The 27055-nt window shown below is 44.0% G+C and overlaps 3 protein-coding genes across 7 annotated transcripts in view; 2 read left to right on the forward strand and 1 right to left on the reverse strand.

Moving 5' to 3' along the window:
• Window positions 1-94: 94 nt before the first annotated feature.
• Window positions 95-27049, reverse strand: LOC127053346 (uncharacterized). Of its 3 annotated transcripts, none has more exons than XR_007775001.1 (4): window positions 25222-26260; window positions 21345-21513; window positions 1151-1417; window positions 95-715 (listed from the first exon to the last, which is right to left on the reverse strand). XR_007775001.1 is itself a non-coding variant. In XM_050957917.1 (4 exons), the coding sequence occupies exons 2-4, from the start codon at window positions 25255-25257 to the stop codon at window positions 18734-18736; spliced, it is 720 nt and encodes a 239-aa protein (XP_050813874.1). In that variant the 5' UTR covers window positions 25258-25443; window positions 26973-27049; the 3' UTR covers window positions 18672-18733. The 3 variants fall into 3 exon arrangements, 1 of the variants encoding a protein (XP_050813874.1); XM_050957917.1 differs by lacking the exons at window positions 95-715; window positions 1151-1417 and adding exons at window positions 18672-19248; window positions 26973-27049 and having other exon boundaries at window positions 25222-25443; XR_007775002.1 differs by lacking the exon at window positions 21345-21513 and having other exon boundaries at window positions 96-715.
• Window positions 3639-27055, forward strand: part of LOC127053342 (uncharacterized) — a 42304-nt gene continuing 18887 nt past the window's right edge. The window contains exon 1 of the mRNA XM_050957911.1: window positions 3639-3873. Within this exon, the coding sequence (XP_050813868.1) occupies window positions 3676-3873 (198 nt within the window). The 5' untranslated portion in view covers window positions 3639-3675. The remainder of the gene's footprint in view (window positions 3874-27055) is intronic.
• RAF1 (Raf-1 proto-oncogene, serine/threonine kinase) overlaps window positions 26671-27055 on the forward strand; it is a 118838-nt gene continuing 118453 nt past the window's right edge. The window contains exon 1 of one of the 3 annotated variants that reach the window (XM_050957785.1): window positions 26671-26768. The gene's annotated coding sequence lies outside the window, so the exon portion shown is untranslated. Of the gene's footprint in view, window positions 26769-26791; window positions 27034-27055 lie in introns of those variants that run through there. The other 2 variants (XM_050957797.1, XM_050957784.1) reach the window with 2 other exon arrangements.

A 27055-nucleotide genomic window follows, 5' to 3' on the forward strand; every position in this document is an offset into this window, starting at 1 on the left:
ATCACCCTCCCCCCCCCTTCAATCACCGCTTTCAGAGGCAATAAAGTCATTATTGTTTTAAAATCATGCATTGTTTATTAAATCATCACACAAATAGGGGATAACTGCCCAGATAGCCCAGGAGTGGTGGGGGAGAAGGGAAGCACCAGGCAGGATGGTGGAGGAGGGAAGGAGGGAAGAACAAGGCCACACTGCACTTTAAAACTTATTGAATGCCAGCCTTCTGTTGCTTGGGCAGTCCTCTGGGGTGGAGTGGTTGTGTGCCTGGAGGGCCTCCCTGCCCCGGGTTCTTGGGCATCTGGGTGAGGCTATGGAATTTGGGGAAAAGGGTGGGCAGCAGCAGCGGTCTGTGCTCCTGCTGCCTTTCCTGCAGTTCCACCAGAGGCCAGAGCATATTAGTCTGATCCCCCAGTAACCTCAGCATTGCATCCAGTCTTCACTCATCGCACTGCTGCCATCTCTCTTCCTGCTCCTGCCACCTGTCTTCCTGCTCCTGCCACCTCTCATCTCATTCATCCCTCCTGCCTTCGCGTTTATTTTCTGCTTTCCTAGACTCTGACATTGTTTGCCTCCAAGCATTCTGCTGAGCAGTTTCAGTGCAGGAGGACTGCATGAGCTCAGAGAACATTTCATCATGAGTGCGTTTTTTTTCACCTTCTTATCTGTGCTAGCCTCTGGGATGGAGATGATAGGGGGAGCATTGAAACAGTTGCAGCTGTGGGAGGAAAAAAAGGGAGAGTAGTATTTAAAAAGACACATTTTAGAGAAAAATGGGTAAACTCTTTCACGATGAACCAAGCTGTTAACATTACATAGCACATGTGCTTTCGGTACAAGGTCGCATTTTGACTCTTATATTGAGGGCCTGCCAATTTGGTGTGAGAGATCACACACGCAGGGCCAGGCAACAGAATTCGGCTTGCAGGCAGCCATGGTAAGCCACAGTCTTTCAGCTTCTTCAACCTTCATAACATGTGGGAATGGTTTCAAACAGCAGCACCCTCCTTTCCCATACCAAGCATCCATTGGGTTGGCCATTTAAAAGGAGGGGCTGTACTGGCCACGAATGCATCCCAAGTCTTGAGGGCAAATTAATCATTAAACATGCTTGCTTTTAAATCATGCATTATATTTACAAAGGTACACTTACCAGAGGTGCCTTCTCCAGCTTCATGGTCCGTGAGCCCACTTTGGGAGGGTTGGGAGGGTATTGGCTCCAGGGTGATAAACAGTTACTGGCAATCGGGGAGAATGGTTTCTCCACTTGCTTGCTGTGCACTATTCTCCTCCTCATCTTCCTCATCCCCAAAATCCTCATCCCCGTTGCATGAGACTCCCCTCTTGCAAGTGTCCATGGACAGGGATGGGGTAGTGGTAGGGCCCCCAGCCAGAACTGCTGAGTGGCCCATTAATACCTCTGCAGTCATGGGACAAAAAAGAGTTGGTATTCCGTTAATCTGCCATCCTCCACTCTTCCAGGCAAGGTGAAACCCCTTAAAATCTCTCTCTCTCTGTATATATAAGCTAATGCATTTGCATAATAACTTTCCAATAACCTGGCAGCTATATTATAAAAAGTTTATTGGTATTAACACTTTTACAGCTCCATATTATGCAGACTGATAAAGGTTCAAAAGAGTTATGATAGATTGTCACTGATGATTTTCTGATTATACAGAGTATAAACAGAGCTTAGTGAATGTATAATTGTTCAGGTACAGAGGACTTTTGTTTATTTCTCACTAATCTCTGTATACTGCAAGAATGTCAGTGCTTAGCATTATTAATGTTTTTAAGTGCCTTCATTTTAATCTATACTGTGTGTAAAAGAAGACACAATGAGATGTGCCAAGCCTCAAGTATATTTTCATACAACTAAAAATGCAAGTATATTTTCATACAACTATAAATACAGTGGCATATATCTGAAACAGTCTGAAAGCAAAACAGAATAGAACAGACACACTTGGAAGAGGTGAACTTTTCTTATACTTTTTCTACCTTTAAAAAAAATACTATGGGCAAATTCTGTCCCTGGATACTTGTATATGCCTCCCCTTGTCTTCTGCAAGCATTATTTGGCCCTACTATTTCAATTTTGGGGCTCCCTTGCATCTGTGCAATGCTGGTTTTCCACCAGTGTAACAAAGTAGCTTTGGACTCAATTTATTTATACCAACATATCTTTTCAGAAAATTTGGAAGTAAATTAAAGTTAAGGATAGATATAAGTTTGGGCAAGATAAGTATGACATATTCCATGGTCTTCAGTTGTTCGTCGAGGAATTAATGTTGTTCAGTGTATGTTAGAAAACTTTAACAAGAATTGTGTAATAGTGAAAAATGACACTTTTCCTTGCATCTCTGTTAGTTAAAACCATGTTGCTAACAAGCACTATAATCCTACATGAAAAAATAATGCATCACAAACTATGTGTTACATGGGAAATAACATACTGCTGATTTGTATTAAATGTTTCACCAAGCACTTAGTTTGTAAACCTAAAAACTGTAGATTTAGTCACCAAAACTGGGAGAAAACACCTTATCAAAGCACTCCACCCAGTGTGTGCTGCATTAGGGGGAAAAGACTTTGGTGTAAAGCCACATATTTCTGGTTTTAAAACCACTCTGCATTTTTACTGGTAGTCCTCTGAAAAATGTGTGCGCTAACTCTAAGATGTTCCTGGTCCTATTACCTCTTATCAGTGCTGCATAGCTCATCAATTTCACACCATAGTAAGGGTGAGACACTGACAACAAGAGGCAGAACAATCAAGAAAAAATTTGTATTGTGTCCAGTAAAGATACTGATGAAACACCAGCCTATAGTAGTATAAAACAATGGACATTTTTATTAAATGGTTTAGGGCTTATTTAGGGAGAGACATTATTGACTTTTCAGTATCAGGGTGACAGTGCCCTGAGATGACATTTTTCTGTAATTTACTGTGCCTACATCTACAGGGGAAACTAGTGAGCAATATAATGTTTATTATGGACTTTGGAAAATAAGAGATATCAAACTAGTGAGCAATACAGTGTTTATTATGGACTTTGGAAAATAAGAGATATCAAACCAAAATGGCTTGTTCCTGAGAAGAAATGAGCACTTGCGAGTCCATATGAAGTGAGTAAGGCCTGGTCTACACTACGCGTTTATACCGAATATAGCAGCGTTAAACTGATTTAACCCTGCACCCGTCCACACAACAAAGCCCTTTATATCTATATAAAGGGCTCTTAAAACCGATTTCTGTACTCCTCCCCGACAAGGGGAGTAGCGCTCAAATTGGTATTGCCATGTTGGATTAGGGTTAGTGTGGCCGCAATTCAATGGTATTGGCCTCCGAGCGGTATCCCACAGTGCACCATTGTGACCACTCTGGAAAGCCATCTGAACTCGGCTGCACTGGCCAGGTAGACAGGAAGAGCCCCGCGAACTTTTGAATTTCATTTCCTGTTTGGCCATTGTGGAAAGCTCACCAGCACAGGTGACCACACAAAGCTCATCAGCACAGGTAACAATGCAGTCTCCTGAGAACGAAAAAGAGCTACAGCAAGGACTGCACGGGAGGTACTGGATCTGATCACGGCATGGGGAGAGGATTCCGTGGTAACAGAACTCCGTTCCAAAAGACGAAATGAAAAAACATTTGAAAAAATTTCCAAGGCCATGATGCAGAGGCGCCACACCAGGGACTCAGTACAGTGCCATGTGAAAGTTAAGGAGCTCAGACAAGCCTACCAGAAAACCAAAGAAGCAAACGGAAGGTGCGGGGCAGGGCCAAAAACATGCCGCTTCTACGCTGAGCTGCATGCAATTCTAAGGGGGTCCGCCACCACTACCCCACCCCTGTCCGTGGATTCCGAGGTGGGGGTGGTAATCTCAGCCATGCCTGAGGATTCTTTGGACGGGGAAGATGAGGAGGAGGAGCTTGCAGAGAGCACACAGCACTCCTGTCATAAACGGATAGTTAAGAGTTAATGGAACAAAAGTACTTCATATCTCTTTTGCCTGTAAAGGGTTAACAAGATCAGTGAGCCAGGCTGTCACCTGACCAGAGGACCAATCAGGGGGCAGGATACTTTCAAATCTTGAGGTGGGGGGGGGTTTGTGTGTGTGCTGTTAGATTTTGGTTGTTGTTCACTGTGGGGCTGAGGGACCAGACGTGCAACCAGGTTTCTCTCCAATCTCCCTGATACAGGTTCTTATAGATTCAAAATAGTGAGTACTAGGTAGATAAAGCGAGTTAAGCTTATGCTTGTTTTCTTTATTTGCAAATGTGTATTTGGCTGGGAGGAGTTCAAATGTGTATTTGGCTGAAAGGAGTTCAAATTGGTATTTTGCTGAAAAGATTTTAATTTGTACTTGTATACTTAGGCTGGGAGGGTATTCCCAGTGTCTATAGCTGAAAGACCCTGTACCTATTCTATTTTTTTTAAATTTACAAAGATAATTTTCACTGTTTTTTCTTTCTTTAATTAAAAGCTTTTCTTGTTTAAGAACCTGATTTTTTTTTTATTCTGGTGTGAGACCCCAGGGGACGGGGTCTGGATTCACCAGGAAATTGGAGGGGAAAAAGGAGGGAAGGGGGAAAGAGAGGCTAATTTCTCTCTGTGTTAGGATTACTGTCTCTCTCAGGGAGAATCTGGGAGGGGAAGAGAGAAGGAGGGGGGAAGGTGCATTTTCCTCTCTGTTTTAAGATTCAAGGAGTTTCAATCACAGTGATCTTCCAGGGTAACCCAGGGAGGGGAAGCCTGGGAGAGGCAATGGTGTGGGAAAGGGTTTACTTTCCTTGTGTTAAGATCCAGAGGGACTGGGTCTTGGGGGTCCACGGGTAAGGTTTTGGAGGGGCCAGAGTGTACCAGGCACTGGAATTCCTGGTTGGTGGAAGCACTACAGGTTCTAAGCTGGTAATTAAGCTTAGAGGAATTCATGCTGGTACCCCATCTTTTGGACGCTAAGGTTCAGAGTGGGGAATTATACCATAACTCCATTCTCCCCAACAGCCAGGAGCTTTCTCTCACCCTGACGGAATTACCTTCCCAGCACTCACAATCAACTCTCCCACACAAAGAAGCCATGGAAGGGACCGCTGGTGAGTGTACCTTTGTAAATATAAAACATGGTTTAAAAGCAAGTGTTTTTTAATAATTTGCCCTGAGGACTTGGGATGCATTCGCGGCCAGTAAAGTTACTGGAAAAGTCTGTTAACATATCTGGGGATGGAGCGGAAATCCTCCAGGGACATTTCCATGAAGCTCTCCTGGAAGTACTCCAAAAGCCTTTGCAGAAGGTTTCTGGGCAGGGCAGCCTTATTCTGTCCTCCATGGTAGGACACTTGACCACGCCAGGCATGTAGCAAGTAATTGGGTATCATTGCATGACAAAGCCTAGCTGCGTATGGTCCCGGTGTTTGCTGGCATTCAAGCAACATCTGTTCTTTATCTTGCTGTGTTATCCTCAGGAGAGTGATATCATTCATGGTAACCTGGTTGAAATTCTGGAATTTAATTAAGGGGATAGAGATGGTTGGGCTGTTTGCCTGTAGCTTAAAAGAAATCCTTCCCTGCATTTAGCCAAGCGGGGGGGGGGGGGGGGGGCGGCGGGGTGATTGGCACTGAGCTTTTTCGCGTTTGGCTAGCTGGGATCTTCCCTGCTACCAGCCATGCGGTGGGGGGGAGGGTGGCTGGCAGCGATCTTCCATGATACCAGCCACGCGGTGGAGGGAGGGGTAAAGCGATCATCCCAGGGAATTGGATGGGGGCAGTTCTGGTGCTGCACGTTAACAGGAAAGCAGCAGCACTCAACGGGCTTTCCTTGCTATTTGGGAAAGGAGGGCACTGGATATATGAATGCTGCAGAAGCTGAAAAACAATGGCTTACCATGGCCACATGCAAGCCGAATTCTGAGGCCCGGACCTGCGTCTGTAATCTCTAACACCAAAGCCGCAGGCACTCAATATTAAGATGCAAAATGCGACCTTGTAATGAAAACACATGTGCTATGTAAGGTGAACAGTGTTGTTCACCGTGAAAGAGTATGACCATTGTTCTGTAAAATGTATCTTTTAAAATACTTCTCTCCCTTTTTTCCCTCCCTTATGCAGCTGCAAAATTTTCAAGCCTCCCTACTCCGTCCCGAAGGCTATCTCAGATAAGGCAGCGGAAAAAAAAGATGCGAGAAGAAATGTTCTTGGAAATCATGGAAGTGACCCGCAATGAAAGAGCTCATTTGAATGAGTGGAAGAATGTGGTATCAAAGTACAGGAAAGATGCCAGTGACCGTGAGGACAGGAGGGACGAACGTGAGGACAGGAGGGACGAATGTGAGGAGAGGTGGCGGCAGGAAGATCAGCAGTGGCGGGGTGCAACTCGGGGGCTGCTGCGTGATCAAACTGACATGCTCCGGCGTATGGTGGAGCTTCAGGAACGGCAGCAGGATCACATAGTGCCGCTGCGGCCCCTGTATAACTGCCCTCCCACCTCACCATGTTCCTTGGCCTCCTCACCCACCAGACGACTAAGAACGCGTGGAGGGAGGCTCCGTGCACCCGCCCATTCCACCCCAGTGGATAGCCCAACCAAAAGGCTGTTATTATTTTGACATTTTTTTTAGTGGCCTTTTCCTTCCCTCCTATCCTCCTCCCAAACCCCACCCGGGCTACCTTGTCAGTTCTCGCCCTCTTTTTATAATTAATTAATAAAGAATACATGATTTTTAAATGAGAGTAATTTTATTTCCTTAGGAAGCAAGCGATAATCGAAGGGGGAGAGTGGGTGGCTTACGGGGATTGAGTCAATCAAGGGGGAGGGGAGTTTCATCAAGGAGAAATAAACACAACAGTCACACTGTACCCTAGCCCGTGATGAAACTGGTTTTCAAAGCTTCTCTGATGCACTCTAATCGCCCCAGTGTCTGGCTGCGCGTAATCAGCGGCCAGGTGATTTGCCTTAGCCTCCCACCCCGCCATAAAGTTCTCCCCCTTACTCTCACAGAGATTGTGAAGCACACAGCAAGCAGCAATAACAATGGGGACACTGGTTTGGCTGAGGTCTGAGCGACTCATTAATGTGCGCCAGCATACCTTTAAATGGCCAAATGCACATTCTACCACCATTCTGCACTTGCTCAGCCTGTAGTTGAACAACTCCTGACTACTGTCCAGGCTGCCTGTGTATGGCTTTGTGAGCCATGGCATCAAGGGATAGGCTGGGTCCCCCAGGATAACTACAGGCATTTCAACATCCCCAACTGTTAATTTCTGGTCTGGGAAGTAATTCCCTTGCTGCAGCCATTTAAACAGAGTAGTGCTCCTGAAGACGCGAGTGTCATGAACTCTTCCCGGCCATCCCACTTGGATGTTGGTGAAATGTCCCTTGCGACATTTGTCCCCTGCAGCACCATGGAAAAGTATACCTTTCCGTTTATGTACTGGGTGCCCTGGTGCTCCGGTGCCAAGATAGGGATATGGGTTCCATCTATTGCCCCCCCACAGTTAGGGAATCCCATTGCAGCAAAGCCATCCACTATGACCTGGACATTTCCCAGAGTCACAACCTTTTGTAGCAGCTGCTTAATGATTGTTTTGGCTACTTGCATCACAGCAGCCCCCACAGTAGATTTTCCCACTCCAAATTGATTCCCGATTGACCAGTAGCTGTCTGGCGTTGCAAGCTTCCAGAGGGCTATTGCCAGTTGCTTCTCAACTGTGAGGGCTGCTCTCATCTTGGTATTCTGGTGTTTCAGGGCAGGGGAAAGCAAGTCACAAAGTTCCAAGAAAGTGCCCGTAGGCATGCAAAAGTTTCGCAGCCACTGGGAATCGTCCCACACTTACAACGCTATGCGGTCCCACCAGTCTGTGCTTGTTTCCCAGGCCCAAAATCGGCTAGAACCCGCCCCATTACCAGCAGGATCTCCAAAGCGCAGGGGCCCATGGTTTGAGAGAATTCTGTGTCCATGTCCTCATCACTCTTGTCGCCGTGCTGCCATAGCCGCCTCCTCGTCGACTGGTTTTGTAGGTCCTGGTTCAGCATTGACTGCACGAGAATGCGCAAGGTGTTTACAACGTCCATGATTGCTGTCTTGAGCTGAGCAGGGTCCATGCTTGCTGTGCTATGGCGTCTGCACAGTTCACCCAGGGAAAAAGGCGCGAAATGGTTATCTGCTACTTGCATGACGGGGGGGGGGGTGCGGCTGTACCCAAGAAGCATCAGCGGCAATGTTTTTTGCCCCATCAGGCACTGGGATCTCAACCCAGAATTCCAATAGGCGGAGGAGACTGCGGGAACTATGGGATAGCTACCCACAGTTCAACGCTCCGGAAATCGACACTAGCCTCGGTACATGGACACACATCGCTGAATTAATGTGCTTAGTATGGCCACGTGCACTCAACTTTATACAATGTTTTAAAAAACCGGTTTCTGTAAAATCGGAATAATCCTGTCGTGTAGACATATCCTGAAAGCTGAAAAAGGTCAGCTTTAGTTGTCAAAGACTGCTTTGAAGGAAGAATATCCTTACTGAGCATGTCTGCTGAATCAATAGGATATAGGGAAGGGCAGGTTCAGATAATTAGGTGCCAGATATTACATAACTTCAGTGATTTAATTAAACTTCACTGCATTTGTAAACAAACTGGATACCCAGTGCACGTAGCGGTGACTGGAGTCAACTGAAACTGACCCAGTCATAAGGCTGGATCAATTGGCCTTTTGTGACTTGAGCCATGTCTAAAGACTGGGGCCAGGAAAAGTTGTCTCTTAACAACACCTCTGTGTCACAATTTCATTGCAAGAAGGCAGAAGAAAACTAAATATTGGCAAAAATAGAATGAAGCTATCTGAATCCTGTAGTCTAGAAGGGAGTGTAGCAGAGAACTGGATGAGCTGGTTGCAATGTTTTCAAATTTTCCTAGAAGCAAGTGGCATTGCACTGAAATCTCATAAATCCTCCATGTAAAAAGCCCAGAGACACTGAATATCTACAATATCGTACTGTGATGTTCTGTACCTCGGAGGAACACCCAGCACCACCATGTTCATCCTTATAATATGACTGTGTGGTATCTAATGCAAAGTTTGTCATGTTGGGTGTCTTCGATAGGCTCATGATGTACTGAGCATTGTTGTTATGGTAATGTTATAGTAATTACTGTTATAGTAATGTTAAAGGCTGTAATTTCATGTATATAGTTATGAGGCTGAAAATGTATCCTCATGGCTTAAAGCAAGCCTAGGCAAAAAGTCTCCAGAAGCAGAGGGGCAGTTCACACCTCAACAGAGAATGTATGGGACCAAACCCAGCCCAGCTTCACAGGAACAAAGGGATCTGCTGGACTCTCGAGTGAGTCACCCCCCTTCCTTTGGTCAGTTTGGGACTGTGATGAGTTAATGCTCACCTGACTCTGAGGGTTGGAGAGGGCAAAGCCAAGAGGGAAGAAAGATCATGATAAAAGGGAGAATCGTTTGCCATGCTCTTCCACCTCCATCTACAGACATCATAACCAAGCGCTGATCAAAGGGAGAGCCTGGCTGAAGGGCAATCAGCCAGCCTGTTGTGAGAAGCATCTAAGTTTGTAAGGCCATGAGAAGTGTTAAGATCAGCTTAGAATGTGTTTTGCTTTTGTTTCATTTAACCAAATCTGACTTGTTAGACTTAGACTTATAATCACTTAAAATCTATCTTTGTAGTTAATAAATTTGTTTGTTTATTCTACTTGAAGCAGTGCGTTTGGTTTGAAATGTGTGAGAGACTCCCCTGGGGATAACAAACCTGGTACATATCAATTTCTTTATTAAATTGACGAATTCCTATAAGCTTGCAGTGTCCAGAGGCCCTAACTGGACACTGCAAAATGGAGGTTCCTAGGGTTGTGTCTGGGACCAGAGAGATTGGCTAGTGTCATTCGGTTGCACAGTTTACATGCTAGAGGCTGTGTGTGAACAGTCCAGGAGTGGGGGTTCTCACAGCAGAGCAGGGTAAGGCTGGCTCTCAGAGTCAAAGATTGGAGTGACTTAGCCGATCACCAGTCCAGATAACAGCAGAGGGGAACGCTGCACATACCTTTTAGTGACAGCATGCAGAGGACTGCAAACTGGTAGACAAAGTCATTAAAAAATTCAAGAATATTCTGATTCATGTAAGACTATCATTTGGGAAAAATGCACTTTATTTACAAGAAACCACCTGCAATGGAAGCTTTTGGCCATTGTTATAGACCTACATAATAAATCTGAAGGATGTTATATACAAATCTTTGCAATGTCAAATCAATTTCTTTCCAGCCTTAGAGGCACTTAGTTATCAGTTTTATCAAACAATTCCTCTGATTTTATCACCTTCACCTTGATCGATCAGTCCTTCGGCCCTTGTACAGATTTAGCTGATCACAGTAAGTCTTCCAATCTTCTTGGATCCTGGCCTTCCTTCTCCATGTGCAGCCATGTCTTTTCACAATAAAATCTCATCTCTTTGGAGATCGGCTGAGTGGTCGTTTCAGTTCCCATGGGTACCACTCAGCAACAGCTACAGTCCATCAATTGTCAGTGAGCCTCACTATATGCCCAGCCCATTGCATTTCACTATGCCTACTCTCAGCAATGACATCCCGCATTCCATTCTGCTGTCTGATCACTTCATTGGGGACCTGGTGGCAGACTGAAATACCCAGAATTCTTCTTTTCATTGCCCCCTCCATGACAGACAGTTGCTGCTCCTCTGTATTCGTCAGTGCCCATGTTTTGCTGCCATACAACATTACTTGCAGTACCACTGAGTTGAAGAGGCTGGCGCATGTGGCCTTGTTGATATTTCCTTGGAGGACATCCTTGATAGAATTGAATACGCACCAACCTGCTTTCTTTCTTTGCAAGAGTTTACCTTCCTGATCGTGGCACAGGTTACTTTCTTGGCCCAAACAGACATATTGCTCAATTTATTTTATTTGTTCTCCCTGGATTGTTATTTGGGCTTTTGGCAAGGTATCAGACCACATAAATTTAGTTTTGGAGTGGTTAATTTTCAGTCCTACTTGGCTGCTTTTTGTACTGACTTCTTGCAGCATTTTCTGTAGTTTGATAGTATTTTTGGTGATCAACACAATTTTGTCCGTGAATCTGAGATGTTTAACTGCTCTCCGTTGATGTTGATTCCACCCTTCCAATTCATCCAACTCATTACTATTTAGAGGCAGGTTGTGAAGAGTTTCGGTGAAACCGTGTCTCCTTGTTTCACACCTTTCTTAACTGGGATGCGAAGGGGAGTATCAAATAAAGTTATCTGTAGTGCAGTCAGAATTTTCTTCCTTTAATAGTTTGATATAGTTTGTGCCGATGCCCTGGTATGCAAGAGCTTTCAACACTGCATTGATCTCTACACTGTTGAATGCTTTTTCATAGTTGATGAAGGCAACACATAAAGGGAATTTGTATTCCCTTGAGTGTTCCAATAGCTAGTTTATAGTGAAAATATGGTCCATTGTGCTTAAATTCCTTTGAAAGCCTGCCTGCTTTCTTGGCTGCTGCTCGTCCAGACTCTGTGAGAGTCAGTTTGTTATTATTTTGGTGAACAGCTTGTAGACATGTGAAGGCAGGCATACTGAACGATAGTTCTTTAAGATCTTCACGATCGCCCTTCTTCTACAGCAGAATGGTGTTGGACTCCTTCCAGCTAGATGATTATCTTCTGTAATTCCAAGTAATGGCTAAACCTCTGAGCATGGGTTTCCCAGAGGTCTTGGCCTCAAGCTCTTTTCATTTGGATTGTCAGTCCATCTTTACTTGGGGCTTTTCCTTCATTTGGTGAACTGCATGTCGAACTTCGCTGAGAAAGACTGGGAGTACATGCTCGTTGGTCTGCTGAAGTGTTGGTACTGGGACATTTATCTGAGACATGAACAATTCAATGTAGAAATCTTTGCAGACCACTTCCATCCCTGTTCTTTCAATCACTCTGTCCCTGTTCTTCAATGCCACTATTGTTGACCTGTACAGTGGCAGTTCTCTTTTGTATTTTTTAAGGCTTCTGTGATCTTCAGCCGTCTTTAAGAGCCTTTCATTTTTGGTACTTTTCAAAGTCCTCCTTTAGTCTTTTTCTTATCAACTTGCAGAGGAGGGAGTACTCAAGTTTGTCACCATCATTTCGCTTCCTATTCCTCCGCTTCTCCAGCAGGTTCTGCGTTTCCTCCAAGATTCTTCCCTTCGCTCTTTTCAGTCTTTCTTTCTTGGATAATTTCATGCATTGCCTCAACTTATTAGTGAAGTTTATATAATCCACATCACAGTTATCTATAAGATTCCAGTCTTCCTTGGAAACATTCACTTTCAAGATTGCCTCATTGAATATTTTTGGCCACTGTCTCTGATTTGCCATCTGTAGAGCTTTCTTCTCCACCTTTTTGTTGAAGTTGAGCCGTGCTCTCAGCAAGCGATGGTTACTACCAATGTTAAATGATGGTACTACTGAGATGTCTTGTACAATGCACCACTTATCGATCAGAATATAGTCAATCTCGTTCTTGTTCTTCACACTGGGCACAATGAATGTCCACCTCCTCTTGGCTGCCTTCTTAAAACAGGTGTTAACAATTAACATTTCTTTTGTCTCCGCCAGAGTTGCCAGTTGCTCTACTCGTGAATTCCGTTCGCCAATACCATACCTTCCAATTAACTTTTTACCTTTTTTCTCTCTTCCACCTTTGGCACTGAAATCTCCCATCACGATCGTATATGTGGATATGTGGATTTTTGAGTAAGGGTTCCTCGAGCTCCTGATAGAATTCTTCCACTTCATCATCACTTGTGCTTGTGAGAGTATATATCTGAATAATCTTGAGAGTGCTGTTCTTGTTCAGTTGGAGGTGTAGCACTCCAATGTGCGATGATTTGAACTTGCAGGAGATGATTTTTCAAGATCCTTTGTTGTTGATGATGAATTTGATTCCTCCAATGGTTCTTGCACCTTCTCCTTTTCCCAACATGTTGGTCCTTTCATCTCTCCACTTCACTTCCATCTCCTTTCTTCATTGTGTTTTGCAGAGACCAAGGATGTCACAGGCCGTCCTTGCCTTCTCCTCTATTAGATGGTTGATCAAATCGTCTCTCAGTGTCTTTCAGTTATAAGTGCACCCTGAAGGCAGTCCTTTTCCTGGCCCTGGAGATTCTTAACAGCCTTTCGTCGACTAAACTCCCCACCACTGTCATAGAACAGATCAAGGAGAGCACAAGGAGTTGGGGCCCTTTTATTCGTGTTGTTTTAGCCATTTCTTCATCCACCTGCTAGCTATGCTGTCAGTGATGCATCTACCTCCTCAACTTAGCTAGCACTCAACCTCAAGAAGGAAGATGGCTATCTTCTCCCTGGGTTGGTAGATTTTATAATCCATCATATTCACATGACTCAGGGGATCCACACACGAACTTTCACCAAACTATCTAAATCAGTTTTAATTCATACTTTCTCTTACTTCTGCAAAAGTCTGTGTAGAGATATTATTTTTGTCGCCTATTTCAATTTACCTTAGCAAAATTTAAATCAGAACACTTCTAGTCTGAAATAAGTGTCCACACAGACTTGCACTGAAATACATCTGTTCTAATTAACACTTTTAAAAGAGATTTTGGTGCATGTGTTTGTGTAGACCATCTCTGAATCATGTGAATATGAACACTTAACATGTGGATTATAAAATCAAATCTGGAATAGCTTTGGTAAAACTAACAACCAAGTTCAAGTCAGACTGTAATATCAAGTCCATTTATTTTCAAAGAACATTGCGTACAGCTGCAGGGATAGTGAAAAATGTATTTTTCAAGCAAAAGAATTAATAGATGGTGAAAGAACTGAAGCACATCTAACTAAAATGGGAATAAAGACCAAGAATACAATGGTCAGTAAATGAAGAGAAGTTTTGCTTGCAATAAATGTGGAGGTAATTGCAATGCAACACAAAGGTGTCTAGCACAAGAGGTTGTGGCATCATGCATGTAGTAAAAGCAACCCTCTGGCAAGAGCATTGTCCTCCACACAAGTTAGAGAAATATAAAGGTCATGAAAATACATCCAGAGATCTAGTGCAGAACGTGTTCTTTGCTAAGTCTCAAGAGATAAACAAGGTAATAAAACAAATTGGTTTGACACTGGAAATACATTTTAAAAATAGGGCTGTTAAGTGATTAAAAATTAATTGCAATTAATCATGAGATTAAAAAATAATCATGATTAATCACACTTTTAATCACACCGTTAGTATTAGAATATCATTTATTTAATTTTTTGGGGAGGTTTCTATATTTCCAAATATAGGCTGGGGGCTCTGGGCTTCAGCCCTGCTTGGGGCATCAGCCCTACTCAGGGCTCCAGGCTTCTGTCCTCGACCCCCCTCCCCCTCGCCCACAGATCTACAGACTGGGGCTTTAGCCCCTCTACAGCCCACCTGTCTACAGCCCGCCCCAACCCGCCTGCAGAGCTCTGGGCTGGGACTTCAGCACCTCTGCCACCAATGCCTCCCTCCCCACCCACAGATATGCTATTAATGCGTTAATTTTGTTTTCAGTTAATTCACAGGCATTAACTGTAATTAATTGACAGCCCTATAAAAATCTATTTCAAAATATACACTGGAGTGGAGTGCAATATAACTATAGCAACCATATACAATTGATGGACTGTTACACCTAAGCTTGTCTCATAAGGGCCATGTGGCAAAGTTAAACTCATAGACTCATAGGTCAGAAGGGACCAATCTGATCATCTAGTCTGACCTCCTGCACAAGGCAGGCCACAGAACCCCACCCATCCAATTTTATAACAACCTCTATCCCAGGACCGAGATATTGAAATCCTCAAAAATGGTTTGAAGACCTCAAGCTGCAGAGAAACCACCAGCAAGCGACCCGTGTAGAAGAAGGGCATATTTTACTCAGAGGACATAAAGCATGAGATTTCTCTATTCTTATAGCACATAACTATAGCAACATAGATTATGAGTTAAATGGGTCCTTACTTAAAAAATAAAAAATCTTTTGGGGTTAGATCCTGCAAATGGATCTGCTCAGGTACACCTGTGTGGAGTCTGTCTTAAATGGGCTCTGGATGACTGCAGGAGTCTGCCCACATGGATCCATTTGCAGGTTCTAGTCTTATCGTGAAGGTAATGGGAGTTGTGGGTGAAGGAAGACTGCAGAATTTAACCCACCACTGATAAATTTTAGACTGTACACGCTCTTGGGGAGAGGGAGAAGTTGTCTGGTGCCTAAAATGTGCTAGGTGCCATTTTAATAAAATAACAGTCCTCTTTAAGATCTAGCTGTTGTGACTCACCATGGGAGAAAAAGTATATACTGCAGATAACCCAAACAGCAATTATTCATGTGAGTATCAATTACTTTAAAAGTTTAGCACTGCAATATTCTTGTTATTTTTCTTTACTCTTACCACCAGGACATTTTGAGATGAACCAATATGAACTGCTTATTCCATTTTTTTTCCATTCCAGAAATATCCAGCTTGCTGCCTTGATAGTAGCTTCATATTTAGGATGTCCCATTGTTGTGCATTAAACATGTATGCAATCTAAATTTAAAATGGCAGGGTAGGGCGGGGGGAATAATTACTCTTCCGCTATCTTTTACCATACCAAATACATAAGGTCCATAAAACCCTTTTAAGGCCTAGCTGTAAAATATAACAAGGCTACAGATAACTGCAATAAGCAGCTTCTTCTTAGTCTGTCATAGCTTTTTTTTTAATAGCTTACCTTTTAGATTTTTATTGCTTGGTTTAATGACTTGATTTGTTTGAGATGCTTTCTTTACAACCTATTTACCTTGGTCTTCTTTTGCACCAAGTGACAGAAATATTGTAGGTCAAAGGTAAAAGTGAAGTACTGTTATAGCCATTCTTCCCTGAGAACTTTGTGTGCGGATTTATTTGTCTTTGCTTTGTTACTTTTTTCACCTTGCCCTGATACACACTTAAAATATAGATTAACCTCGCTGTGTTGCCAGGGCATGAAAAATTCCAACCCCCCCAGTTAAGCCAACCTAACACCTGTGGTAGATGCCCCTAGATTGATGGAAGAATTCTTCTGTCAACCTAGCTACTGCCACTCAGGGAGGTGGCTTACCTACATCAATGGAAAAACCCCTTCCACTGATGTAGGCAATCTACATCAGGATGAAACAGCAACACAGCTGCAGCTGTGCCACTGTAGCGTAGATATGCTCTAACAGTAGTCTTGACTTTGCTGTTCCTTCTAGTTTATCCATATTTGTTTTTATCCATTAATTTAAATGCAGTGAAATTGCAATTAAATGGTGTCAAAAGTTTAAGACTTTGAGGATCTTAAAGCAGTTTAGAAACTAAATTTTATAATCCCAGTCAAGTAGATTAAAAATATATGTACTGATACTGCACATAGTAAACTGAGGCACAGAAGATAATTCTCAAGATCACACAATGATTAGTGGCATTCCTGGGAATGGAACTCAGGAGTGATGACTTCCATTCCTTCATTCTAATCACCGGCCACACTACTGCTCACATTTGTACATAGCTTCAGACAGAACATCACAGAAGATCTCACTATGTGTCTGGACACATAAGAGCATGACACACATCAACTAAGAGACTCTGTATTGTACTGTCAACCTAAGCAAACATGACCATGAAACAAATCAACCCAGAATGACACTAATAACTTCTACTTTATTTTGACTGGTTTGTTTTTTTATTTTTGCTTCTATTTTTGTGTTGTGATAATTTTGTTTTGTTGCTCAATTTCCTTGTTCTGTGTTTCTTTTTCTGTGCAGTGGCTATATTACTTTGTAATGCTTCACTGTTTAGCTATTTGGAATTTGGCTTAGCTTCTTCCCTACATATGTTCACTTGTTCTGTGACTGTGTCGTCTTCTCTCTCCTATAACAGTAGGCTTTGTGTGGCTTCTCTCTATTACAAGTTTAAAAATTAATCAGCAGTCTCTTATCAATATCACTTATCATGGGATGATTTTCTCCTTTCCTCACTATTTTTTCTTTGGTTTCTTTTGTCTCATGTTGTCTTGTTTATCTAATATTTTACAACTCTTTATATAAAGTGCACAGTGCAGGCTCTGCCAAAACCTGCCTCCTTAACACAATATTATACAAATTAAGTATGTCTGTATAACTAATGCTTAAATGGCTTAAAATTGCTTGTTTTCCTGGGCCAGATTTTGCAGTCAGATGTGAATACAACTCTCAAGGCCTTAATAGGAGTTGTACACATGCATCTGAGGGCAAAACTGGACACAAGGTTTAATATAACAATTTAACAAAAAACTACAGGAAAAGTACAGTTCATGTTTATAAAACATGCCTTTTGGTCTTGCCTTTTGGAGATATCATATCGGTTTTATTTGTTGGTCTTTTTTCTTTTTGCAGGACAAGCCTGTGGCAATGGGTAAGAAGGGAGAATAAAGGCATGTCTACATGGGAAAATTTTACCAGTTATACTACTATAGTTAAACTGTTATAATGCCCCATGTGGACGCATTTTCTGGTATGAGTGCCTTTTTTTTGATTGATTGATCTTAAACCCTCACCAAAGTGACATAAATTAAATTAAAATAAGACACTTAGACCGTGACTACACTAGAAAATTTTGCTGTTATCACAATGTTGGTAAGGAGGGTGATTATTACATTTTTACACCAGAAAAAAACTAATGTAGATGCAGTTATACTGGCTAACAATTATATCTAGTTCTTATATAGTGCTTTTCAACAGTAGATCTCAAGGTGCTTCACAATCTTTTAATGTATTTATTCTCAAAAAGTATATTTACCAGTATAGCTTATTTTGTCCTGACAATTGGTATGTTGTCAAAAGCACGGTTTTGCTAGTAGAAACTGCAACTACATTGGAAGAGTTTGCTGGCATATCTATACCAGTAAAGCTTTTCTAGTGTAAGTTAGGCCTTAGGCTGGCATAAATCTCCACACATAGAAGTATACTGCTATACTGGTTTAAATTCACACCTTAGTTGTTTATACTGTTATTTTCCTGCGTAGACAAGCCCTAAATATGACTGATTGGAAAAAATCTCCATGCCACCACAGGCCTATTTAGACAAGAGTTATGGGTGTTGAGTTAACTGATCTGCAGTTAACATGACTGTAAATGTAAATGTATATGCGCTACAAAGCATTATTCCAGGAGACAAAAGTGGCTGAGACTTGGCTTAAGTTAGAAAATTAGGTTGGTTTAACTATGTTGGTCAGGGGTTTGAAAAATCTACACCCTGAGTGGCAAAGTTAAGCTGACTTAAGTCTCTGTGTAGACAGCGCTAGGTTGACAGAAGAATTCTTCTGCTGACCTAACTATTGCCTCTTGGGGAGGTGGATTACACTGGTCTACAATTTTTGAGAAGTCATCTGCTTCAGAGATAAAATGTGATATTTATTATGTATTTTGATGTGCTGAATTCAAATATGACAATTAAAACAACTGATTGGCTACTGTTTCTACAATATTTAAGTTTTTACATTTTATGTCTGTATATTGCGTAGATAGTAGAGTTTTAATCATAAATTGTAAACCTAGGTCATTTCATGTGTTTATGGTTGCTTTACATGATAATATTTCACCTGTCCTGTTTATGTAACACTTTAAAAATCAGCAAAGGGTTATATAAACAAAATTTATTATGAAACAAAAGGCAAAAAACTATTATGTACATAGTTTAGTCCTATTCAGTGTCTACTCGGTGCTTCTTGGCTTGTCTCTTGAATTCATTAAATGGAGCATCTCTTGTCACTGTCCAGCAATAGTCTGCAAGCATTGATGGGCTCCATTTGCCCTGATAGCCTGCCAGGAGATTCCACTGCTGTAGTCTGGAGCCCAACAGCTCTGCCTTACTCTTGGGTAGTTCCAAATCCCTGACAAGGTCATTCAGTTCACCTTGTGTTATGAGGTGTGGTTCAGAGGAGGAGGATGGGAGAAAATGTGGGTCCTGTGACATTGATGGTTCAGGACCAGAAGTTTCATCCTCTTCCTCTTCCTCGTCTGACTCAAGTGAGAATGATTCTGGTGCATCAGGAACCGGCAGTCCTTCTCCGTGGGGTACTGGGCGTATAGCTGAAGGAATGTTTGGATACTGCACAGTCCACTTTTTCTTCTTTGACACACCTTTCCCAACTGGAGGTACCATGCAGAAGTAACAATTGCTGGTATGATCTGTTGGCTCTCTCCAAATCATTGGCACTGCAAAAGACATAGATTTCCTTTTCCTGTTCAACCACTGGCGAAGATTTGTTGCACAAGTGTTGCAGCATATGTGTGGGGCCCACCTCTTGTCCTGATCTCCAATTTTGCAGCCAAAATAAAGATGATAGGCTTTCTTAACCATAGTGGTTAGACTGCGCTTTTGTGATGCAAAAGTCACTTCACCACAAACATAGCAGAAGTTATCTGCACTGTTCACACAAGTACGAGGCATCTCTGCTCACTTTGGCTAAACAGAAATGTGTCCCTTTGCAAAATCAAACACTGACAAATAAGAGAGCAGGACACTGTATGATTTCTAGAGCTGATATAGGGCAATTTGTTCAGCAGAGTGATGTAAGCTTCGTTATGATTGCATCATCCATGACTTCTAGGAATAACATGATGCAATTCATATCATGTATGATGCAATACCAGCTTCAGATTGCATCATTCATTGTTTTGCCTAAAAAGCAAGTACTGTCCAAACCCAGTCATAGATTTATTCATAGAGCCAGTCAAAGATGTATTTTAGTCATTTCTGGTTCAAATTGAGATCCCTTCCCTTTATAACTCACTTATCCTCCGCCATTCCCAAGTCAAGGGTCGTATATACTGACCCAATAGCATATCTTGAAAACTAGAGCCAATCAACAATTTTAAGCATCATTTTCGTTCTCAGTGACCCAGAATTAGTAAAGTTGGACTATATTTATTTCAGAAGCATTTTGGCTGTACAGCAGTGTTACCTAGCTAAAGGGAGAATCCCTCCTGTTGCCATACCTAGTGTCTACACTGCAGCACTACAGGGGGCCACTGTAGCATTGTAAGTGTAGACAAACTCTGAGCCTTTGGGCTTGTTTCCATTACACTTTTATACCATGAGTTAATTGACTGCTAATTAACTTGAGGTACTTAACACATTTGCACACTCTTACACACTCTCCATACATTTGTTCTAGCTACAACTGTTGTTCAGCTAGTAAAGTTTACAAACTTTAAGCCTCGCAATACCAGGCCTTGGCTACACTGACGCTTTACAGTGCTGCAACTTTCTCGCTCAGGGGTGTGAAAAAACACCCCCCTGAGTGCAGCAAGTTACAGCACTGTAAAGCACCAGTGTAAACAGTGCCCCAGCGCTGAGAGCACAGCTCCCAGTGCTGTAAGCTAATCCCCATGGGGAGGTGGAGTACCTGCAGCACTAGGAGAGCTCTCTCCCAGCGCTGGTGCCACGACCACACTTGCACTTCAAAGCGCTACCGTGTGAGTGCTCCCGTGGCAGCGCTGTACAGCTGCAAGTGTAGCCATAACCCCAGTCTGCTAGATACAAGAAATATATTGATATTACAGATCTGTAAACTGGTAAAGAACAAACATTTGTAGCCCAGAACAAACATGTGAGAAGTAATACCTGTTAGTAATACTATAGCTCTTATATTATGCTTTTATCAGTAGATCTCAAAGCATTTGTCAATTGTAATGTATCTATGCTTGCAACACCCTGTGCAGAAAGGCCTTACCTAACATCATACAGGAAATCTGTGGTGATCAGGGAATTGAATGCAGGATTCCCATGGCTTAAGCTAGTGCCCTAACCACTGAACAATCCTTCTTCCTCTTAAAAGTCTGTGTACAGACAGGAAAATGGTATTAACACAGGTTAATGTGTACATACGAATGGCTGGAGGGAGGATAATGCAGTGTTGCCACCTCTCACAATTTTTTCATTAATTGTGAGTTTGGCCAGGGCTGGAGTGAGGCCATGTCTACACTACAAACTGTGATTGACACAAGTTATGTAGGCATACAGCTGCCAAAGTTTGTATATCACTCAAATGCATGCATACTTGGCGGCTTGCTTTGGTACAGTATGTATTCACCTGGCATGCTTGTGTCCATGTAAGGTCCAGTGTGCCACATGCTGCTGTCTACTGCAATGTCTTTTTTGCGAATTTTTCACAATGTGTTGTGGGATAGAAAGGATTTGCCCAGGTATGTCTGGAGCTTTGGGTAAAGTTCCTAGCATGCACATTTATCCATCCCATAATGCCATCCAAATCCCACAATTTTCATGCCTTTAAAAGAATCCCACAAACCTCCATAGCACTTTTCATTGTCTCCCATCTCTGACAGAAGCATGGAGCCTGCAGAGTTCAGCACTGTTCTCATGAATATTGCAAATACAGGATGCATGATTCTCCTGTATTTACAGACCCACAGGAAGTACTGCAACAATGGGGAATGTGTAGATTTCTTTGCAGTTTGCTGAGGAACAGAGAAAAACAATTCAAGGTTGTTGGTTGCATTCACAGAGCAGCTTCAGACAGGGGAGTGCTGCTTCTGGGGCCGAGAAATGGGCACTGACTGGTGGGATCACATCACAATGAAGATTTGGGATGATGAGCAGTGGTTGCAGGACTTTTGGATGCAAAAGGCCACATTTTTAGATCTGTGTGTCCCAATCTGCCAGCATATGGAGACCAGAATGAGACCTCCATTAACAATGCAGAAGCAAGAAGTGATCGCACTCTGGTAGTAATCCTGTACTGAAAGCTTCCAGTCAGTGGGAAATCATTTTGGAGTTGGAAAATCCTCAACTATGGTGGCAGTCATTGTCATGCAAGCGTGTAGGCCATTAACCATCTTCTGCTAATGCAGGCCTGTGACCCTCAGCAACATGCAGAGAACAATGGATGGATTTTCAAAAACAGGGTTCCCGAACTGCAGTGGGGCAACAGACTGGATAGGCATGCATATCCTTATTTTTGGCAGCAGCCCACTTTGCTACAGAATAAACCAACAGAAAGGGCTACTTTTCTATGGTTATGCAAGCATTGGTGGATCACGGGAGGGATGTGTCATCAATATCAATGGAGGCTGGTCAAGGATGGTGAATGATGTCTGCATTTTTAAGAACTTTGGAATGTCCAGAAAGTTGCAAGCAGGGATGTTTTTTCTTGAGTTGTGGATTACCATTGGCAATATCGAAATGCCAATAGTGATTCTGCGTGACCCGGCCTCCCCTTGTTCTCCTGGCTCATGAAGTTGTACACTGGCCACCTTAACAGCACCAAGGAAAGATTCAACTACTGGCTCAGCAAGTGCAGAATGACAATATGCTTTCGGTGGACTGAAGGGCAGTGTTTATTCACTAGAATGGATCTCAATAAGAAAAATATCCCAATGGTTATAGCTGCTTGTTGTTCTGCATAATGTTAATGAATATGATTTTGTTACAGTAAAATTAAGCAAATTTCACAGAACAATCATGGGGAAAAATGTACAAAATCAGGGTATGGTTATGGTAGAGCTGAAGCTGAAGCCTGAGCTCTGCTGCCTGGGGCTGAAGCTGAAGAAGACATGGAGATCTGTTACTCATGGAATCTGTGACCGCTGTGACCAAATTGTATCCTTAATAACGTCTCTGAGGGACAAGGGGAAAAGCTACTGCCAGAGTGGAGGGAAGACGTGGTGCTGCTGTCTGCTGTCTATTACAAGAGCCCAACATAGAGCTATGTAATTAACAGAGGCTTTGAAAGAGCAATTTAATAGTCATAGACAGTATTGTTCTCTGGGTGGTATTGTCTGGACCTGCAGCTTTGGGTGCTACTAAGAACTGTGTAATGTTTGCTATACATTTGTAATATGACTGTGTGTCTTCCTAAAGCTCTGAATTATGTGGTTTTTATTGTGCATTTACAAGTACTGTTTGTTCTGAAAACTACTATGCATTCTGCAAAATTTGTTGTGAACTAATAAAGATAATTTGATTCTCCAAAAACTAGAATTTTATTGAGTGTGGAGGAGAGAGGAGTGCAGAAATACAATGTGCAAAAAAAAATCTAAAGGCAACATATACAAAATTTTCAATGTAACGAGACGAAAATTTAAAATCAGAAAGGAAATAAATACTTATGTCCATTTGCATGCACAAATGTAGCCTATTATTGCTACACATAAACTTACCTGTGTGAACCACAGTTGTTGTATGTGAAGCAGTGGTTTTCCTTGCTGTTTCCTGGCATGCAGTGGTAAGGGTAGTAACGTGACATGTGATATGTTGGGGGATATAGTGAATGGCAAACATGGAGTCCTCCAAGGACTACAGAGAGTGGAGAGTCTGGGATTTTTGGACCTACAGAGGTCAACGAAGATCTGTAGCATTTAAGATTGCTGCCCGAGAAGACCCTTTATGTCTTGGTGGCATTTTCCTCTCTTTATCCTGGTGGGACTCCTGGCCCCTGTTTCTTCTCCTCTTTCTCTATGCTCTTGGTTATATTGGCCCTCTAAGCCGTTTGTTCACAGTCCAGTGCAGCACTGGCTTGGCATGTTCTGCAAAATTCTGCTTCCCTCATCCTCTTCTTTCTTCTCCTCTCCAGGGTCAAGTGCTCTACAGGCATGGAGGGGCACCCTTCAAGGCTGCCATGCCAGATGTGCCATTGGATTTACAGTCACAATGGAAAGGGAAAATGTTTCAAAACTCCCTTCCCTTATTCCCATCGGGGCGGCTTCAGGCACCCGCACGCCAAGCGCATGCCTGGGGCGGCAAGCCATGGGGGGTGCTCTGTCGGTTGCCGCGAGGGTGGCAGGCAGGTTGCCTTTGGCAGCATGCCTGCGAAGGGTCCGCTGGTCCCGCCGCTTCGGCGGACCTCCTGCAGGCAAGCTGCCAAATCCGCAGGACTGGGGACCTCCCGCAGGGAAGCCACCCAAGGCAGCCTGCCTGCCGTGGTTGGGGTGGCAAAATACCTAGAGCCGCCCCTGATTCCCATAAATAATTTGAATAAGAAATGCTGATTGACACTTTAGCTTCAGAGTGCCTTAGGCACAGCACTGCTTTCCAGCCCCAACCATGTACAGCCTACCATGGATTGGGGTGGGGAGGAGGGATTTTCTGTTACATGAGGCTATAAAACTTTGGTCCCTATGGGTCTAGGGCAATGGCAGTGAATGTTGGCACTATTTCCACAGGCGGTGGTGATTTTAGCTGATCTCACTCCTGAGTGTGTCAAAGGCACAGAGAACACAGCTGCTACTGGTTTCCTGATGCCACTGGGGCCCGTATACCATGAGCCTGTTTACTGCAATAGTGTCAGTCAAACTCATCACAGAAGGGCACGGAAAAGTATCCTGCCACAGGCCACGTCGACTACCCGCCGTATCGGCGGATTAAAATCGATTCCTCGGGGATCGATATATCGCGTCTAATCTAGACGCGATATATCGATCCCCGAGCGCACTTATATCGATTCCGGAACTCCATCAACCCCAACGGAGTTCCGGAATCGACAGGGAGAGCCGCGAACATCGATCCCGCGCGGTGTGGACGGGTGAGTAATCCGATCTTAGATATTCGACTTCAGCTACGTTATTCACGTAGCTGAAGTTGCGTATCTAAGATCGATTTCCCCCCCGTAGTGTGGACCAGCCCACAGAGGAAGAAATAAGGCAGCTATCCTTGGAAAACATTGGGAGAGGATTGCAGAGGATCTCCAGAAAATTGAACTGAAATCTCTAGGAGGATAAAACAGATATCCCAATGTACATAAACAAAGTGCTTGCATGGTCCCTCTCCAGCCTACCCCAATAGAGGAAAGAAGGGTGGAGGGATAGCTCAGTGGTTTGAGCATTGGCCTGCTAAACCCAGGGTTGTGAGCTCAATCCATGAGGGGGTCACTTAGGGATCTGGGGCAAAAATCAGTACTTGGTTCTGCTAGTGAAGGCAGGGGGCTGGACTCCATGACCTTTCAAGGTCCCTTCCAGTTCTAGGAGATAGGTATATCTCCAATTATTTTATTTTTTATTTTATTTTAAAGAAAAGCAGTTGCCAACTTTACCTCTGTTTGTTGCGTCTCTCCTTCTTCATAAGAGTAAAACAATGAAAAGCCACTATCTTTTGTCTTGTTAACTTGGGGATGAGATGGGTGCCATCTTTAAATTTAAACATTGTAACGAAAAATGAATAGACATACTTACCCAAGTTCCCTTCCCCTTCATCAGGCTCATCCACATTTGACTGGTGACACTGGATAGACTGTGGCAGTCTCAAATAGCTCCTGGCTTCCATGACTGGAATCCTTCACCACATCTCCCTCCTTCCTGCTGTTCAAGGCAGAGGTCTTTGTTTCAGGGTCCTTCAGGTATCCAGTGGTCTGGAGCATGCTGGTGGGGGTCTCTGCAAAGCATGGCATGTAGTTCCTTGCAGAAACAGGAAGTCTGTGGTGAAGCACCCAGATCTACTGTTGTGCTCCCTCACCTTGTGGTTTCCCTGATGTACGGCCTTTGTTTTCACACTGCACTTCTCCTGATTCCTGTCATACCCCTTTGCCTGTGTAATCTGCTCATGTGTAAAATGTTAAAGTTTCTACCGGTGGCCTGTAGCTGTGAATGCACAGAACCACTAGTTCCTGTCTGATTCAGGCAGGAGCATAACTAGTGCACGGCGCTGCCATGGTCAGCTGGGTGGTTGCACACAACAAAGGTGAGCTGCTAGCAGAGGTGAAAGTGGGCCAATACAGCGTGCCAGTAAGAAGTGGCTGCTGGTACAGGCCTGTACATAGCCAATGTTAAAGCGCTGATGCAGCTGTGTTTTAAGGACACTCCTGGGAGGGCTGCTGAGAGGAGGGGACAAAACAGGCAGCTACTCTGGGGCCTGGTGATTTAAAAGGACCTAGGGCTCCCGCAGCAGTGGCAGGAGCCACAGGCAGCACAGTAGGGCTAGCTGACGGAGGCTGACCCCTCAGCTCTGCCCCTTCCAGGGGCCCAGAGCCAGGCCCTTGTCCAGGTAAGAGTTTTGTTACTTTCACCCCTGGCTGTTAGGTATGCTTGTCAAGGTGGGCAATCAGGAAAAGGCATTTCAAAAACACAAGGGAGGTTGTAAAGGCAGAAGGGTGGTTTCTGGTTGGTGAGCCTTGAGCAGCGTTCAAAAATCTGACTAGCACAGTCTGTGTAACAGTGAATGGGGCAGTGTGGGACAGCTGCTGGAAGACTGGGAGGGTCAACACAGGTCCCGCAGTGACTACACATGCGCTGCGTCCTCCTCAGTCTAAGGTCGATGATGCCTATACAATGTTGAGGTGGTTTTCCTGCATGTTGCTGCTACACGGGCTGGAGACAAATTTGAGCACAGACACATCCACAAATAGGTCACTGCAAGGGAACGTGCAGTGCCCAAACTCGCTAGGGGAACCTAGCCTCTCACGTTGACAGAAGCAGCGCCAGCTACATCCAAAACTGCAACTGCTGGGGCGGGTGTGGAGGTGACACCCCACTGCCAGGCTACTTCCCCCACGGCCCTGCCCCCAAGGGAAGAGCAGCGAGCTCAGCAGAGCTCCAGCAGGCCACCCGAGCTCGTCTCTCCTCCCTGCAAGTAGCGGGGGCTCCTGCTTCCCGGAGGAGACTAAGGTGGAGGGAGCAGAAAGAAGCGAGTCAAGGCAGCCTGCTGTGAGTAAAGGGAGTCGGCTCCTGCCGCAGCCGCTCCCGGAGGAGAAGGGCGAGCCCCAGCCCCAAGAGGCGCAGTAAAGGTGGGGCAAGTCGCACTGATTGTCACAGAAGAGGGGCGGGCAGGGGCCGTTGTCAGACCAGCTCCCCCGCACTATCCACGTACCTATTGGGTTCTGGGAACTGGGCGGGCGCAAGCCTGCCCATTGCTAACAGATTTCCCCCGCCGCCTAAGGGGAGGATCTACAGGACCTCCGCACCAGCCACGTAGAACCAGGGCCACCCACCCGCTCCGGCTTCCCCTGCTCTCAAATGGCGGCTTGGGTCGCACAAGGGGCGGGGTAGAAGGTGGGTCTCATCGACGGCTCGG

Source organism: Gopherus flavomarginatus, chromosome 6 (genome assembly GCF_025201925.1).
Source record: "Gopherus flavomarginatus isolate rGopFla2 chromosome 6, rGopFla2.mat.asm, whole genome shotgun sequence".
Taxonomy (NCBI): domain Eukaryota; kingdom Metazoa; phylum Chordata; order Testudines; family Testudinidae; genus Gopherus; species Gopherus flavomarginatus.